Genomic DNA, 16,772 nt, shown 5'->3' on the forward strand with positions numbered 1-16,772 from the left:
AACCAGCACCATTCCAGGAAGATGGAAAAGTTGGGCAAAAGCCCTGAAATAAGGGCTTTTGACAAACAGCAGAGACCAGGCTTAGAGACTTAGAGACAATCGCTTCAGTAGGAAAGTCAAAGAGGAGATTGCAGGGAGAAGATGGAAGCGGTCATGTAGGACCTTGTACATAGTCTAGGTTTTAGGCTTTTACTCAGAGAAAAGGGGAACCCTGGATGAGTTTTGTGCGGATAAGGACGTAGGTTTTGGAAGGAAGAGTAAGGGGACATTTCTCAGCACTCGGTTTACCGTACTGATTCGGAGACGCTGCAAGGCGGCTCCAGCCCGGCAGAGGGCAGCAGCTCCGGGAGCGCTCCTCTAATACAGCAGGGAGCAGTCCTTAGTCACCTACCCACTGGAGTGGCAGCGGTATCACCCAATGGCTGCCTAGATTAATTTGGTGAGGCGGGACAGTCGGTGGCCCCAGCCAATAGATACGTACGTCGTCGTCTGCTAACGAGGGCTCCCAGTGCCCATATAAAAGGCACGCACGGGCGCGCGGCCCTCTCTCGCCAGGCGTCCTCGTTAGAGGTTGGGATCTTCCGTGTGACTCTGGGAGGGTGGCCGGAGCACGGGGACTCTGGGGTTGGGAGCGGTGGGCTCGGGGCGCGGCTAGGGAGGCACGGGACCGGGCTGCCCTGTCCCGCCTGCGCCTACGCTGTAGGCGGCGGACCCCCCACCCTCCCGGGCCCAGTTCCCGCGTGTCCGGCTCGGCCTAGGCCTCGGGCCGGGGACTGGGGCCGGGGTGGCCGGGCTCACGCTGACCTTCTCTTCCCCAGTGACATCGTCTTTAAACCCTGCGTGGCAATCCCTGACGCACCGCCGTGATGCCCAGGGAAGACAGGGCGACCTGGAAGTCCAACTACTTCCTTAAGATCATCGTAAGTGCGGAGCGCGTGGTGGACGGGCCGCTTTCGGCCCGGGCTCTTACGGGGCAGTCACCTGCCCGGCGCTTTCACAGATTTAGGCTATCGAGAGAAGTTCTGTCACCCTGTAGAACCCTTGCCGTCCTTGGGAAAGGCTGAGCCGAGGAGTGACTGATTGTTAGGCATGTTGGTGCAGGTTCCTAAGATCGGCTACCAGCTTTTGTAGGCATTAGTCTCTTTACCATATGAGTTTTAAGACACAAGAGATTTTTGGCTACGGTAACGTTTATGTTCACAAATTAAGTTCCCTGGCCAGCTCTGCAATATGTTTTCTGTGCCCTGCCTGTCTCTCTCCCGATCAGTGTCTTTTTTTAGTTCACCAGCATACCTTACTTAAAGGATAAAAATGGAATTTTTTGAGGTCGGGATTACCCTTGTAGCTCAGGCTGGCCTGTAATTAGCAATCAGGCCTCAACCGGCATGGCAGGTATATGCCACCACACCCAGCTAGAAGGTAATTTTTGGCTACCTCACAGAAATTTAGTTTGTACCATTCATAACCAGCAAGTAAGTCGGGATCAAATTAAGCTGGGGTGACTGGTTCCTAGCTTAACTCTGGAAGCGTGAATGAAATGGAGTAGGGAACTAGTGGTCGTGTGGTTTGGTTTCTGCTGATTTTGTTTGTTAACCTGATTTTTCTGGCTTGTTTTAATAGCAACTTTTGGATGATTATCCAAAATGCTTCATTGTGGGAGCAGACAATGTGGGCTCCAAGCAGATGCAGCAGATCCGCATGTCCCTGCGAGGAAAGGCTGTGGTGCTGATGGGCAAGAACACCATGATGCGGAAGGCCATCCGGGGGCACCTGGAGAACAACCCAGCTCTGGAGAAACTGCTGCCTCATATCCGGGGGAATGTGGGCTTTGTGTTCACCAAGGAGGACCTCACTGAGATTAGGGACATGCTGCTGGCTAATAAGGTGAGGAGGAGACTCACTGCATGATGAATGAAGGCAGAAGTTAGCCATGTTTACCAGCGGAGAGACTTTCACTATTCGATACCTTTGTTCCGTTCAGGTGCCAGCTGCTGCCCGTGCTGGTGCCATCGCCCCATGTGAGGTCACTGTGCCAGCCCAGAACACCGGTCTGGGCCCCGAGAAGACCTCTTTTTTCCAGGCTTTAGGCATCACCACTAAAATCTCCAGGGGCACCATTGAAATTCTGGTGAGTATACAGACTCGAAGTGGTGGCGTGGCATTGACTCGGGGGCTGCGGGCCTGTTTGTTGTATGTCCAGGTGGTAAATGCCTGACTTTCTCATTCCTTAGAGCGATGTGCAGCTGATAAAAACTGGAGACAAAGTAGGAGCCAGTGAAGCCACGCTGCTGAACATGCTGAACATCTCCCCCTTCTCCTTTGGGCTGATCATCCAGCAGGTGTTTGACAATGGCAGCATTTACAACCCAGAAGTTCTTGACATCACAGAGCAGGCTCTGCACTCTCGCTTCCTAGAGGTATACCTGCCTTCCTCTAATGCTGGTAGATAATGCTGTATGCCAGGCATCCTCAGCCTCTCCATTTTCTCAAAGTCTGAAATTGTGTGTGCTGGGCATTCAAGGGTAATCGTGAAACAGCTGGACATGGTGCCTTATATCTTTAATCCAGTGGAGGCAGACTGTCTCTTGAGACAGTATTTGATTGTCCTGGAACTCACCCTGTATGTAGACCAGGCTGGCTGGTCTAGAAATCTGCCTCCGGTGTGTGTGTGTGTGGAGGGGGGATTCAAGACACGGTTTCTGTGTGTAACAGCCCTGGTTGTCCTGGAACTACTCTTGGGAGACCAGGCTGGCCAAGAACTCACAGATCACCTGTCTGTCTGCCTCCCACTGCCCAGCTCAGTTATTTATTTTTTTTCGAGACAGGGTTTCTAGTTTTTGGTGCCTGTCCTGGAACTAGCTCTTGTAGACCAGGCTGTCCTCGAACTCCCAGAGATCCACCTGCCTCTGCCTCCCAGTGCTGGGATTAAAGGCCACCACCTCCTCGCCCCAGTTCCCTTTTTCTTAAAGGAATGGCTCATCTTCCCCCACCCCACCCCCGGCCGCTGTGCCTGGTTTTTGCCATCAAGTTATTTAAGGAATTTTTTCCTTGTGTGAGCAACATACTGAAATAGGTGCGTTTCTGGATTTGGCCTTTTTAGTTTTTTTTTTTTTTAAGATTTTTTTTGAGTATTTAGCTTTTATATAATTTCTACTCAACTCCTATTATGCCTTTCCGAATCATATTTTAAGATTTGGAAGATGTAGTGAACAGGTCTAATAGCATTTGCCCTGTCTTGAGTGGGTAGTGACAGCCTCCATAGGTCCACAGCAGGCTTTGTAGGCTTGTGCAGCACCAGATCACTGTGCATGGACAGGATTTAAGTCTGGATTCTGGTATCTGCAGTGGGTCTTGGGCTCCAATCCAAGGGGTAACTGTACAAGTACCTCTACTTAATAACTTTTATTGGCAGATTACATCTGGAAATAGTTTAGCCATTTTGTACAATAGTGCTTAGTAACTTAACATTGATTTAGAAAAAAAAAACGGTATACGGGACACCAGGTTGCAGTAAGGGTAAACACATAACTGGTGGGTCTGGCCTGCCAGAAATATCTGGTGTTAGCAGGCTTAGAGACTGATGGGGTGAGCCTAAATGTAACTTGTTTGTCCTCTTCCATGCAGGGTGTCCGGAATGTTGCCAGTGTTTGTCTGCAGATCGGCTACCCGACTGTTGCCTCAGTGCCACACTCGATCATCAATGGGTACAAGCGGGTTCTGGCTCTGTCTGTGGAGACTGAGTACACCTTCCCACTTGCTGAAAAGGTAAAGATACTCTTCCAGAATCATAGTGGCTTGACTTGAGGGTGACATGGCAGGCTACTGAGCTAGTGAATTTACACTCCATTCTTTTACACAATAAAGCTGGGTGACCTTGAATCTAAGAAGGGCTAGGATTACAGAAGTATATGCACCACCAGGTTTGGGCTTTCCTGCTAGGCAAGCACTCTACCAACTGAGGTATTAATACGTCTCCACTACATTGTTGACTTCTGAGACTTGGTCTCTGTATAACTCGCTGACCTGGAACCCCACTAGGTTGGCCTCACAGATACACTTGCCTCTGCCTCAGTGTTGGGATTAAAGGTGTGATCCACCCCAGTGTACCCCAGTACATGTTTAAGAGTCTACTTTTGAAAGTCCATTCCTATAGTCCTGTCTTATTGCTGTCAGTTTGAGCCTTCCCTGAACAACATATACATAGTGAGGTCCATAATAAAGGGGGAACATATTTTAGAGATGGAACAAGAGTATGTATGTACTCACATTGAAAATGACAGACTCCTAAAAACTTAAGAGCTGGGCCCAAGTGTCTTCTCACCCTCCCACCCCGACTGTATTTAAGATCTGATGGGTAACTACTCCACAGGGAAGCTTTGCTTCTCCACAGGGTGTGGGTGGTGGAAGAGTAGACGATCACTCTTTTCTTCATCTTCAAGGTCAAGGCCTTCTTGGCTGATCCATCTGCATTTGTGGCTGCTGCCCCTGTGGCTGCTGCCACCACTGCTGCTCCTGCTGCTGCTACTGCAGCCCCAGCGAAGGCTGAAGCCAAGGAAGAGTCGGAGGAATCAGATGAAGATATGGGATTTGGTCTCTTTGACTAATCCTCTCAAAGCAGCCAATTCAGACAGCTTAATCCAAGAAACATGGAAATAAAAGCTTACTTCTGTTAAAATTGTCTTCCTGGATTTATTTTGTATATTTTGAGGTTTGGGAAACTAAAACCAGGGTTAAAAGGCAAAACCTTTGGGAGACAGGCTTTTACTGTGTAACAACTCTGACTGTCCTAGACCAGGCTGGCCTTGAACTCAGATCCTCTAGCTTCTGCCTCCCAAGTGCTTTATTAAAGGTGCCACTGCCCCACTCCTAGTCTTATCTATGGGGAATATGTTCCAAGGTCACCAATTACCTACTTTGTATAGTTGAACCTTTCTATCTAGACTTGGGTGTCTGAACTTAACTGGGTATCAAAGCTAGTGGGTGCTCAGGCTGAGGAGCTGGGGGTTCATGTCTGGAAACCTAGCCCTTAGGCTGAGGCAGGAGTAAAAGGCTGGGTTTAGGTCATGGTCTTGGTGAAATTGGCATGTAGCTCTCAGGAGCATTCAAAGATTGCTAGCACCTGCTCACTGGGCCATCTACCTCACGAGACCAGCCGCGTTCTCAGTTTAGGCACTGGAACCTAAATTGGCTTAGAAATTGATCCTCCTGCCTCAGCCTTCTGGGTACAGCAATTAGTCACAGAATGAATTGTGCTTAATACCTATGTGTTTTTTGTATTTTAGATGTGTAGTCGAATCGATGTAGAATGCAGAGGGCTGGCTACAGTTTTTTTCTGAGTACATTAAGATGAGATATTAATCGAGGTAGTAGTGTGCTTGAATACAGGGACAGTTGGTAACTGGCCACTAAGCAGGTAGTTCATGTTACACTTGGGAGAGTACACACAGCTTACAAAGTTAGAGGTTGTAGGCCTTCACAAACCCTTCAGTCTATGCATCCAAGGTAAAGGCATAGACAAAGTTAGGCAAGAATTTTGACCTCCATTCCTCTAAAGCAGTAGTTGGATCTCAGTTCCATTCAGTAAATGTGTCAAGTCTGAAAAGCACCTAATTCATGTATCCTACTGGTATTAGTTATGGAGCTTGTGGCTTATTCACTACAGATCAGTATAGCTAACTTAGGACTGGGTGTCAACAGTTTGAAAGTCACGGTTGAGGATCAACAAGTAGCCTGGAGACCGCGTTGTGTAAAGCATAGAGTCCTAATAAAAATTAAATCTTCAAAGATACGAAGCTCTTCCTCACTCCTTCCCCCAGCTTTCTTAGGGATCAGACTCCTAGCAGGACCGCACAATTCCCTCGGCATCCCTGATCCTCCCGCAAAGGGCTAATCCTTTGGGTTCATTCCCGGAGCCAGGATGAAAAAAGCCTGCGCACCGGAGCTCCAGCGCGCGCGCCTGGCCGCCCTCCCGCCCGGGGGCGCCAGGCGTCGCCCTGCCGCGTGGGCCCCCGCCGTGACCCGGAAGCGCTCCGGAAGCGGTTCCGGAGTGGGCGCCGGCAGGATGGCGGCGGACACGCAGGTGAGGCGGGCGGGCGGCCGCGGGGCTAACGCGGCGGATGGCGGGGCCGGAGAGCGGGCGGCGGTGGCGGGAGCGCTGGGACCGAGATAGCGGAGCTGACGGCGGCGGAGGCCGCAGGAAGAGGCGGCGGGGGCTGGCGCCTCACGGCTGGAGGCTCGGCTCGGCCCGGGCGGCCAGAGCGACTCTGGGCTCGAGGAATCCGGGGCTTCGGCTGGGCTTCGGGGCAGCTGGCGCCCTGCTGTGCCTGCTCCCGCTCCGGCGGCTGCACAGCTCCACCTCGGAGTCTGCCACGGTTTTCCAGAGCCCGGTGACCGGGAGCCGCGGGGCAATGCAGAGTGCACCCCACTCTATGCGACCAACCACATAGAATGTTGCCTTATGTCCACACGGGTTGGAGTCGTCTCTGCTCATTGATTTCTCCGAGGCATTAGATAAATGACATCACCCTCTAAGTTTCAGGCTTTTTATATGCAAAATGATGTTGAAATAATATCTGTCACATAGGGTTGTTGGGAAGATGTAGTTTGGTTATTGTTGTTGGATCCCTTCAACTAGAAGGAGTCTTGTCGCCCTTGTTAATACCTGTGGTTACATTGCAGTTCAGGGAGAGGTTGAGGACCCCTCCTTCTCCATTCCAGTTTCTTCTGTAGCGTGTGGAAGGATGAAAAGACTATAAATGGCAAAAAGAAGCTCTCTCTTTATTACCCCTGCCACAACTTAAAAATATGTAGGTTTTAAAAATGTAGACCAAGTTGGCATTGAACTTGTAGCCATCCTGCTCATGCCTCCTTAGTGCTGGGATTACTCTGCCTGGCAGAGACTGGTATCTATTAGACAGTTTGGTTCTTCAGGATGAGAGTAGTTGATTTTTATGTCTGAGCCTCGAGAGCGGCCAGAGGGGCCATTTAACCTGAACATTCAAAAGCTGTTTTGCAAGGGTCTCCTGTATAAGGAGCTGGTTATTTGTTCAGCGCTGTGAAGGTTTCAGTGCCTCTAGAGGATTAACTATTTAACATTAATACTGGTAAAAGTGTCTTCTCTTCAGCCAGGTGTTGGTGGTGCACATCTTTAATCCCAGCACTCTAGAGGCGGAGGCTGGTGGATCTCTGAGTTCCAGGACAGCCGAGGCTACAGAGAGCAACTCTGTCTCAAAAAACAAAGCAAAAAAAAAAAAAAAAAAAAAAAAAAAAAAAAAAAAGAAAAACCAAAATCAGGATCTTCTCTCTAGAGTTATGTTATCCAGGAGTATAGTACCCCTTGGGCGTGTTATCAGAATAGCCATAAGACTTACTTAAGTTTGTCTAAATTATCTGAAGTTAAAAATTCTTAAGCACATTTTAGTAGTCACATGTGACTAGAGTGTATTGACCAGACCAGGGAAGCATTTCTGTTGCCTTGGAAAATTCTTTCTTGGGCAGTGCTGTCTACAGGACTGCCTGTGAACGCGGAGGGCACGACTACCAGTCTTTCCAGCACCCAGTGTGACAGCTAAAGGAGCCTACTGTTCTTTCCCTCACTTTTGTTGGGACAAGATTTCCAGGGGTTGCTGACTTTTCCTTTGCCATGCTGGGGATCCAACCCAGGGCTTTTTGTGGTTTTTCGAGACAGGGTTTCTCTGTAGCTTTTGGAGCCTGTCCTGGAACTAGTTCTTGTAGACCAGGCTGGTCTCGAACTCACAGAGATCCGCCTGCCTCTGCCTCCTGAGTGCTGGGATTAAAGGCAGTGGTGGCCCATGACTTTAATCCCAGCACTTGGGAGGCAGAGGCAGTCGCATCTCCGTGAGTTCAAGGCCAGCCTGCTCTACAGAGCAAGTTCCAGGACAGCCAAGGCCACACTGAGAAACCCTGTCTCAAAAACAAAACAAAACAAAAACAAAAAAGAAGAGAAATGGAGGTCTTTGAGCACCAATGGAAGTGAGTCCCAGTCCATCAGTTGGGAAACTCAGGAGCCCTCCTACGATCCTTCGCAGAATCTTCGAAAGGTGACGTTCTGGGGTCAGCTGAGATGGAAGGGAGAGTGACTGGCTTAAGGAGGATGGTTTGAACCTAGGTTTAGATGCTGTCGGATCCCCAGGTTTTCCACTCCGGCAAGAAACTAAAGTTTTCTCTCTTGTGACCTTAAAACCCAGTGCCGTCAGCCCGGTGCCGTCGGCCCGGTGCTGTGAACACTCATTTAGGATCACTCGTCAAGGAAATTGTTGACAGAATAACTCAAGAAACTTTCCCCCAGTGGACAGATATGTTTCTAGACCAGAGGACTCTGCACAATGGATAAAAGAGACTCACAACAAAAGCATATTACCATGAAATTTCATTTCAGAATCTTAAAAAAAAAAAAGAATCTAAAAGCTTCTAGAAAGAAAAACTGCGTGCCCTCCAAAAGATCAGTCAGAATCGGCTTTCCTATAATCCCAACACAGGATTCGAGGTGGAGGACAGCCGAGGTGCATAGTAAGACCATCTTTCAACACAGCAAAAACCACTATGCCGGCTTTGGCCTTCACAGCCACAGCTAAAGGCTATTAGTGCAGAGGAGAAAGACAGTAGCTTCAGTACTCAGAAGGAAACTGATTTCAGCATGGAACACTGGGTCTTGGCAAACTTGAATATGGTGCTAGCACCATTGCACACTGCACGGCCTCTGAAATGAACGGTTTGTGCTCCATACAGACATCATGGTACACTTGAGGATAGTACCTTATGGAGAGCCACCTACCAGCTTGGGGTAGGACAGAAAATTCAGAGACTCCTTCAGGAGGAAGAACAGAATTTTCTGGAATGAAGGCACAAAACTAAAGTTTGAGTTGAATAATTAATAAGATTAGGTAAAACAAGGCAAACAGGCAATTGTGGAAAGGGCAGTTGCCACTGCAGGGAAACAGACGCTGGACGGCATGAGATGCACAGATCGTCAGGTGGAGGGTGTGTGCTGTATTGCACAGTTGGACACTGACCACCTCAGCTGCTCGTGTTATAAACTGAGGACTGCTCTTGGCGGGATGAGGAGCGTGGTGGGGTCACGGCATGAAGGCCAAGTGTGGGTAAAATAGAAAAGCCGAGAGTCTCAGTGCCAGGAATCCTCCATCTTTAGAGGTACAGAGGTGACTGCTGAAGTGTGGCTAGGCTCAGGCGTGGGGACAGACCTTCTAGAATCCTCAGGTTAGAAGTGCGGCTAGGCTCAGGCGTGGGGACAGACCTAGAATCCTCGGGTTATGTGCCAATGTGAAAGTAAAACAAAGATCACTGAACTAAAGCAAGGCCAGGTGTGCTGACACACATCGTACGCCAAGCACTTGGTAGGCAGGCACATCTCTGAGTTCAAGGCCAGCCTGATGTTGCAGGACATCTAGGGTTATGTAGAGAGACCCCTGTCTCAAGAAAACAAAACCAAACCAACAAATAAAAAAAAAAAACACACCCAAAAATATCAAAGCAAGAAATAGTTTATGTACAAGTTTGGATGCCATTGTATTTATTGCCAAGAGAATTATAGCAGGTTTTACACATAAAAGAAAAAGCAGGGGCCAGCAAGATGCCTCAGTGGGTAAAGCACTTGCAGCAAGACCTGATGACCGATCCTCAGGACCCAGCACCCACTCTGTGGAGTTCCCACAAGGTGTTCCCTAATTTCCACACTCATGCCCCCTTCTCCAAAGTAAATGTGAAAATAAATGCATTGGTCTGTGTCTCTGCACACTTGATTCATGTTACTAATTTGGGCTTCCTTTGAAGAACCCTCAAGAACAACCCTCACCCCGACTCCAGACTTGATTGCCTCGTGGACCTGCTGCCTGCTGACGTGAACTTTATAGAGCAGGTTTCCCCAGGTTCCTGAGAATGCTCACAAACTGCGCTTACTCAGATGTGGAAGACTGTGGGCATGTTGGTGTCTCTTTGTAGACCTGTTGGTTTCAGGTTTGGTGTTGAGAACACAGGTGCTGTGGCCATTGGCTCTACTTTGAGGCAGAGCCTTCTGCCTTGGAGGTGGCTCTTTCAGCCGGGATTGTCGATGCTGCCCTTGCAGGTGCATTAGCTTTAGTCCCAGTGTCTTGAGATGAGTGCTGTTGACGCCTTAGGTAGAGAAACTGGAGAGCAGAGCTGCCTTTGTTCAGCTTCGTTTCCACAGCTATTGAGAGCAGAGCTGGAATCCAGCTCGTTTTGCCGTTAGCATTGTGTGCTTCTGTTCTGCCAGATTGGCCAGGGTGCTGGCACTCTTCCCCCAGGAGGTCAGAGCGTGATGGTGGAAAGGAGAGAGCATGCTGGCACGTAGTAGGCCCTCCTTAGATTTGACTCTTCTTTCACAAACTTGCTTTGCCTCTCAGTGTTTATCCATAGTTCTTCACTTTACTTAATCTTAAATCAGAAGTCAGCACTTCTAGTTCTGATTAGTTCTAGGTCTCTGGCTAACTTAAATAAAATTGTCCATTTTCTGGGATTGTATTCAAATTTTTTGTTTTTTTGTTTTCAGAATTTTCTTCTTAATTGTTTTATTTAAAAATTAATTTTATTTAATATGTGTTCTGCCTGCACATATGCCATGTAGGTCCTGAAAACTGAACCTTGGCCTCTCCAACACCAGCAAGTGCTCTTAAACACCGAACCAGCTCTCCAGCTCCTCCCCACTTTAAAAATATATTTACTGGGGCTGGAGAGATAGCTCAGAAGTTAAGAGCATTGCCTGCTCTTTCAAAGGTCCTGAGTTCAATTCCCAGTCAACCACATGGTGGCTCACAGCCATTTTAATGGGTCTGGTGCCCTCTTCTGGCCTGCGGTCATACACACAGACAGAATATTGTATACATAATAAATAAATAAATATTTTAAAAATATATTTACTTATTTAAAGTGTGCATATATGTGTGCATGAGTGTGCTCTTGTGTTCCCATGCCACATTGTGTGTGTCGAAGTAGAGGACCGATTTGTGGAAGTCCATTTTCTCCTTTATTGTCTGGGTCCTCAGGTTTGGTATTTAGTCCAGTTAGTGCTGCCTGTATACACATGGGTGTGGGGCCACCCACTGGAGCTGGGGTAGCCATCAACCATGGTGTACATTTGGGGTATTTCTGAGAGGAAACTTTCTATCTAGAGATTGTTGGATTTTGTCTTGCCTTGCTTAACTTTTAAAAAAGTATGTTGGCCGGGCGGTGGTGGCACACGCCTTTAATCCCAGCACTCGGGAGGCAGAGGCAGGCGGATCTCTGTGAGTTCGAGACCAGCCTGGTCTACAAGAGCTAGTTCCAGGACAGGCTCCAAAGCCACAGAGAAACCCTGTCTCGAAAAACCAAAAAAAAAAAAAAAAGTATGTTGTACCAGTTGATGGTGAGTTGATGGTGGTACAACATCATTTTTAATCCCAGCACTCGGGAGCCAGAGGCAGGTGGATCTCTGTGAGTTCAAGGCCAGCCTGGTCTATAAAGTGAGTGCCAGGACAGGTTCTAAAGATACAAGGAAACCCTGTCTCAAAAAAATAAGAAGAAAGGTATGTTGACTGGATTAAAACAGTGCATCTAAACCATGGGTGATTTTTGTCTCTTGTTCCTGGAGATTTGACAGTGTCTAGAAACTTGATTGTCACAACTGGGGCAAGAGGAGAATGGGTTACTAATGGGTAGAGCTGAGAAACGCTGCTAAGTCCCCATGATGCACAGCTGTCAGGAAAATGGTAGTTCTGCGTGTGCACACGGAACGCACACCCTCACTGTTTGTGGTCTGACTGGTGACATTTTCTGCGGGTTTGGTCTTCACAGGTTTCCGAGACCCTGAAGCGTTTTGCCGTGAAGGTGACAACAGCTAGTGTGAAGGAGCGGAGAGAGATTCTCAGTGAGCTGGGGCGATGCATCGCTGGCAAAGGTAGGTGTTCGCCTGCACCTGCAGTGCTCTTTCTTTTGGAGATCAGCTGTGCTCTCTTGGCTTCCTTCCTTCTTTCCCCTGACTTCTGCCTTTACCTTTTTTTTCCCCCTGGTATTTCGAAACAAGGTTTCTCTGTAGTTTGGAGCCTGTCCTGGAACTAGCTCTTGTAGAGCAGGCTGGCCTCGAACTCACAGAGATCCGCCCGCCTCTGCCTCCTGAGTGCTGGGCTTAAAGGCGTGCGCCACCACCGCCCGGCCTTCACCTTTTTTAAAATATAGAATGTGCTTCGAAACAGTTGAAACAGTTGGGTCAGTGCAGTTAGATGCCGAAGTCATTTGTAATTTTAGCTGTGTTGGCGTCAGATATTTCTAGAAGATAACACCAATCTTTCTCGAGCAGTACACTGGCACACAGACATTTTTCTTTTGATCTGGGATACTTTTTTTTTTTTTTTTTTTTTTTGGTTTTTTTGAGACAGGGTTTCCCTGTAGTTTCTAGAGCCTGTCCTGGAACTAGCTCTTGTAGACCAGGCTGGTCTCAAACTCAGAGATCTGCCTGCCTCTGCCTCCCGAGTGCTGGGATTAAAGGCGTGCGCTACCACCGCCTGGCCTTTTTTTTTAAAGATTTATTTATTTATTATGTATACAGTATTCTGCCTGCATGTATGCCTACAGGCCAGAAGAGGGCACCAGATCTCATTACAGATGGTTGTGAGCCACCATGTGGTTGCTGGGAATTGAACTCAGGACCTTTGGAAGAGCAGGCAGTGCTCTTAACGGCTGAGCCATCTCTCCAGCCCATGGGATACTTTTTTGTATGTCCACAGAATTAAGAGGATGGTAGCAGGTGGTTGGCCAGTTAAGGACCCTAAGATCTGTTAAGATTGAGAGATCCATGTTTTCTAATGCTCTCTGAGGACATACACTACAGGTGATTGAATTTTACTAACTAGCTTTTTTTGGGAGTGTGTGTGTATGAATGTGTGTGTATGTGTGTGTATGTATGTGTGTGCTTATTTGAGAAGAGGACTCCGTATAATGGCCTCAAACTGCTGTTCACCTTTCCTATCACTTGGTACTGGGATTATAGGTGTGCACTACCATGGCGAATTATTTAAATTCGTTTGTTTAAAACCAGTCCCTCTTTCCCTCCCAAGACAGGGTCTCCCCGGATGGACCAGCTGGCATCTAGCTCATCCTGTCCTCTTGTGTCACCCTCCCCAGTGCTGAGAGGCAGGTGTGAGCCGTTGCACCTGGCTTTTCCTCTCACTCTCACTTGCTGCTTCCAGCCTACTGTTGCCTGGGCAACAGCCAAGCTTGTTAAAGCTGTGAGTGCAGTAGTTGCTGAGTGTGAGCCTCTGAGCTGTCCTGTTGGTGCTGTAGTCTAGAATTTTATGCTTCTTTGGAGTTCATCCATGGTACCTTCTCAACAAGGCTCTAGTTAGTTAAGGTTGCCATGTGATGACACCAAATGTCTCAGTGTTTGGAGCCGTAATGGTTGAATTTCCCTGTAGAATAACTGCCAGGTTCTACATCCTGCTCCCCAGTCTGTGGAGTAGGCTTTACCTCTATGTCTTGAGTTTATGAACCACTCGGAATCTTTTTTTTTTTTTTTTTTTTTTTTTTTTTTTTTTTTTTTGAGACAGGGTTTCTCTGCAGCTTTGGAGCCTGTCCTGGAACTACCTCTTGTAGAGCAAGCTGGTCTCGAACTCACAGAGATCCGCCTGCCTCTGCCTCCCGAGTGCTAGAATTAAAGGTGTGCGCCTGGCTTCCACTCTGAATCTGGCGTCCTGAACTTCTGTATTTCAGAGTGAGGTGCAGCCTCCTGTATGGAGCTGTCATTCCTTGTTCTCTGTTCCTCTGATCCCAAGTCGAACGTGAAGCTAGTGATGTCTCTCATAGGTCGGTGTGGGGTCAATGAGAGCACAGTTGGTGGCAGTGGCACTTTTGGAGTTTATGTTTCCGGTCATTGTTCCTGCTCTGTCAGCCTGTTCCTGCCTCTGGTTACTGTCTTTCTAAGTGTTGAGAGTGCTACAGGGGCTGGGAACATCACCGGAAACGGGAAGCACCAAGAAAGCTCTTCCTGGGCTTGATCATCTCACAGCCTAGGCCAGATTTCCCTGAGTCGAGCTTCTGTCTGCTGGCCGCATGCCCTGGTCTGGCACGCAGTGCTTGTCCGAGGTGACTGTCCAGCATGCATGAGCACTCTGGTTCAGCCCAGCTACCCCTCTGGCTGGCCTCCTTGGGTTTCTGTTGTTCACTTCCTTCCTTGTAAGGTGGGTTTAAACAGCAGAGCCTAGCTTGTGGGGATGGCATACATTAACGTAGATGAAGTGCGCAGAGCAGCACTGAGTGCCAGGTGCTCTCAGCCCACTGTTTTTCTTGGGTGTCTGGCGTCTGTCTTTGCTGTTAATCCCATCCAGCACCTGGTTCCCTCCGCGCTTCTCCAGTTTACTAATCTCTCAGCAAGCTTAGACGTTCACCCCTAGCTACAGGTGCTCTTCCCTTTCTGGCTACTCGGGGTACTTTAATCTTTTTTCTTTCCTTTTTTTGGGGGGGTGGGGAGTGGAACTCTTTGCAGTCTTGGCTGTAGACCAGGCTGACCTCTAACTCACAGAAATCCACCTGCCTGTGCCTCCCTGAGTGCTAGGATTAATAGCATGTGTCACCACGCCTATTTTACGGCATTTTAATCTTGGGCTTTAAATTTTTTCTTTTAATTATTATTTTGTGTAGCCATGTGTGTTTTGTTATTGAGACTGGGTTTTTGTGTTCCCCAAGCTGACCTCAAACTTCTGGGATAAAGCAATCCTCCTACCACAGTCTCCTGAGTGGCTGGGGAGGCGGCGGGGGTGGGGTGGGGGAGGATACTATTGGCTTATGCTTTCTGTCTGTCTCTTTATCCATCTTTCCATTTTTGAGATAGTCTTACTGTGTAGCTCTGGCAGACCTGGACCTTGCAATATAGGTCAGGCTGGCCTTGAACTCACAGAGATCCTTCTGTTGCTACTGCTGGGTTTAAAGGCATGTTGTTACCACACCTGGCCTGTCTGCTAATTTTTAATTACTTATTAGCCTGTGCATGAGCAGATACCTGCAGGTGATCATAAACTAAGCAGCACGGGTAAAAAAAACCAGTGTTCAAGCCAGGAAGTAGAAGAGCTGTACCCCTATTGATTGTCCGCTCTGTAGAGGCGGGGAAGATAGCAAGCAAATTCTCATGTGCTCTTCACTGTCATTGGTTTATCAAGTGTCTGTGCTACTCCGAGCTTTTCTGTACCATGTGTTTTGATACTGCCTTTGTTTCCTTGGGGTTTTAGCTCAAAGATTTGGGGCTTACTGGGGTATTGGTGCCAAGATCCTGTCTGACAGAAGGACTGACATAAGCAGATGTTTATCACTGTATGTATTGAGTCTCTGTGTAAACTTTGCTTTCAGATCTGCCAGAGGGAGCAGTAAAAGGGCTCTGCAAGTTATTCTGCCTGACTCTGCATCGATACAGGTGAGTCCCAACCAGAGACATGGTGTCGAGTGTGGGATAGGACAGTGGGGAGAGCCCAGTTGTGAGAGCCAGGCTTCTTAGGGCCATGCTCTAACCTCTCCACGCTTTAGTTTCCTCGTCTGCAAAAGAGATGATGCCATTATATACTTCGTGGGTGGTTGTTACTGTGAAGGCCTGGGACAATACTTACCTCTGTGATATCTCAGCATGTGTAGCCACTCATTAGTTGTGCCTGTAAAGGTATTTCACTTAGTCTGAAGTCATGGGGCGTATGCCATGGCTGCAGATCCTGCCCTTGTCATCCTCTGCTCTTACCAGTACTTTGGAACTCTGGGGCAAGGCGGATTTATCTAGTTGATTCCCGTCACCTGGGATCCACTGAAATTGGGTACCGTCAGTGTTTCCCCAGAAAGACCAGTGCTTGCTGAGATCACCTCTTTCCCTTCCTTCCCACCCCAGGGACGCGGCCTCCCGCAGGGCTTTGCAGGCGGCCATCCAGCAGCTGGCCGAGGCCCAGCCAGAGGCCACGGCCAAGAACCTCCTGAGCTCTCTCCAGTCCTCAGGTGTTGGCTCCAAAGCAGGTGTTCCGAGGTAAGAGGTTAAGTCTGTGGGCCTCCAGAGGTTTGTGGGGTCCTGTTCAGGTAGGCTGCTACAGGTGAGCAGTGTGAGCATACCTGGCTCTTACCTTGGCACTCCGAATGGCACGGAGAGCCTGCCTCTAAGAAGGGGGAACCAGACTAGTAGAGAAAGTGGCTTTTCCTGAGGAGCAGGACTGGGAGTCAGTGGGCCCAAGGCACTGGATGGGGAAAACAGCTTGCTTTAATTAATTAATTGATTGATTGATTGATTAATTAATTAAAAGTTATGTGTATGAGTGTTTTGCCTACACGTATGTCTGTGCACCAAGTATGTGCCTGGTACTAAGAGATACCAGAGGAGGGCGTCAGGTCCCCTGCAGCAGACAGTTGTGAACTGCCTGTGGGTGCTGGGAGAATTTACCAGATCCTTTGGAAGGACAAACAGTGCTCTTAGCCTCTGAACCATCTATTCTTGTCTTTATTGTTGCAGATGTCAGGTGATAAAGACTTTGCCCAGTGAGGCCTAGACTCTTGTCCTGGTTGTCACTGATGATGTTAGGAACCAGTCGGGGTGGTTCACATACTGTGCTGTGTCTCAGGATGTGCGTTTGTCTCCCCCTTCTCTACAGCAAGAGCAGTGGCTCGGCCGCCTTGCTGGCTCTGACCTGGACCTGCCTTCTAGTGCGCATTGTCTTTCCCCTGAAAGCTAAGCGGCAGGGAGACATCTGGAACAAACTGGTAGGTTCCCTTGTCTGGAGGATCCG

General features: G+C 48.5%; 2 protein-coding genes across 2 annotated transcripts in view; both read left to right on the forward strand.

Annotated features, from left to right (window-relative positions):
- Positions 1 to 517: 517 nt before the first annotated feature.
- Rplp0 (ribosomal protein lateral stalk subunit P0) lies at positions 518 to 4,675 on the forward strand. Its single transcript, XM_038345513.1, has 7 exons — positions 518 to 570; positions 819 to 920; positions 1,621 to 1,884; positions 1,982 to 2,128; positions 2,232 to 2,417; positions 3,625 to 3,765; positions 4,440 to 4,675. Exons 2-7 carry the CDS (start codon positions 867 to 869, stop codon positions 4,602 to 4,604), a joined length of 957 nt encoding a protein of 318 aa, XP_038201441.1. The 5' UTR covers positions 518 to 570; positions 819 to 866; the 3' UTR covers positions 4,605 to 4,675.
- Positions 4,676 to 6,047: 1,372 nt separating this feature from the next.
- Gcn1 (GCN1 activator of EIF2AK4) overlaps positions 6,048 to 16,772 on the forward strand; it is a 63,306-nt gene continuing 52,581 nt past the window's right edge. Inside the window, exons 1-5 of the mRNA XM_038345110.1 lie at positions 6,048 to 6,079; positions 11,827 to 11,929; positions 15,367 to 15,430; positions 15,890 to 16,021; positions 16,638 to 16,746. Coding sequence (XP_038201038.1) covers positions 6,062 to 6,079; positions 11,827 to 11,929; positions 15,367 to 15,430; positions 15,890 to 16,021; positions 16,638 to 16,746 — 426 coding nt within the window. The 5' untranslated portion in view covers positions 6,048 to 6,061. The remainder of the gene's footprint in view (positions 6,080 to 11,826; positions 11,930 to 15,366; positions 15,431 to 15,889; positions 16,022 to 16,637; positions 16,747 to 16,772) is intronic.

Source organism: Arvicola amphibius, chromosome 10 (genome assembly GCF_903992535.2).
Source record: "Arvicola amphibius chromosome 10, mArvAmp1.2, whole genome shotgun sequence".
Classification (NCBI taxonomy): Eukaryota; Metazoa; Chordata; class Mammalia; order Rodentia; family Cricetidae; genus Arvicola; species Arvicola amphibius.

Coding starts and splice junctions, on each gene's coding strand:
- Rplp0 (XM_038345513.1), top strand. CDS start 867: ATGCCCAGGGAAGACAGGGCGACCTGGAAGTCCAACTACTTCCTTAAG. Junction 2,418..3,624: donor TGCACTCTCGCTTCCTAGAG/GTATACCTGCCT, acceptor TCTTCCATGCAG/GGTGTCCGGAATGTTGCCAG. Junction 3,766..4,439: donor CCTTCCCACTTGCTGAAAAG/GTAAAGATACTC, acceptor TTCATCTTCAAG/GTCAAGGCCTTCTTGGCTGA.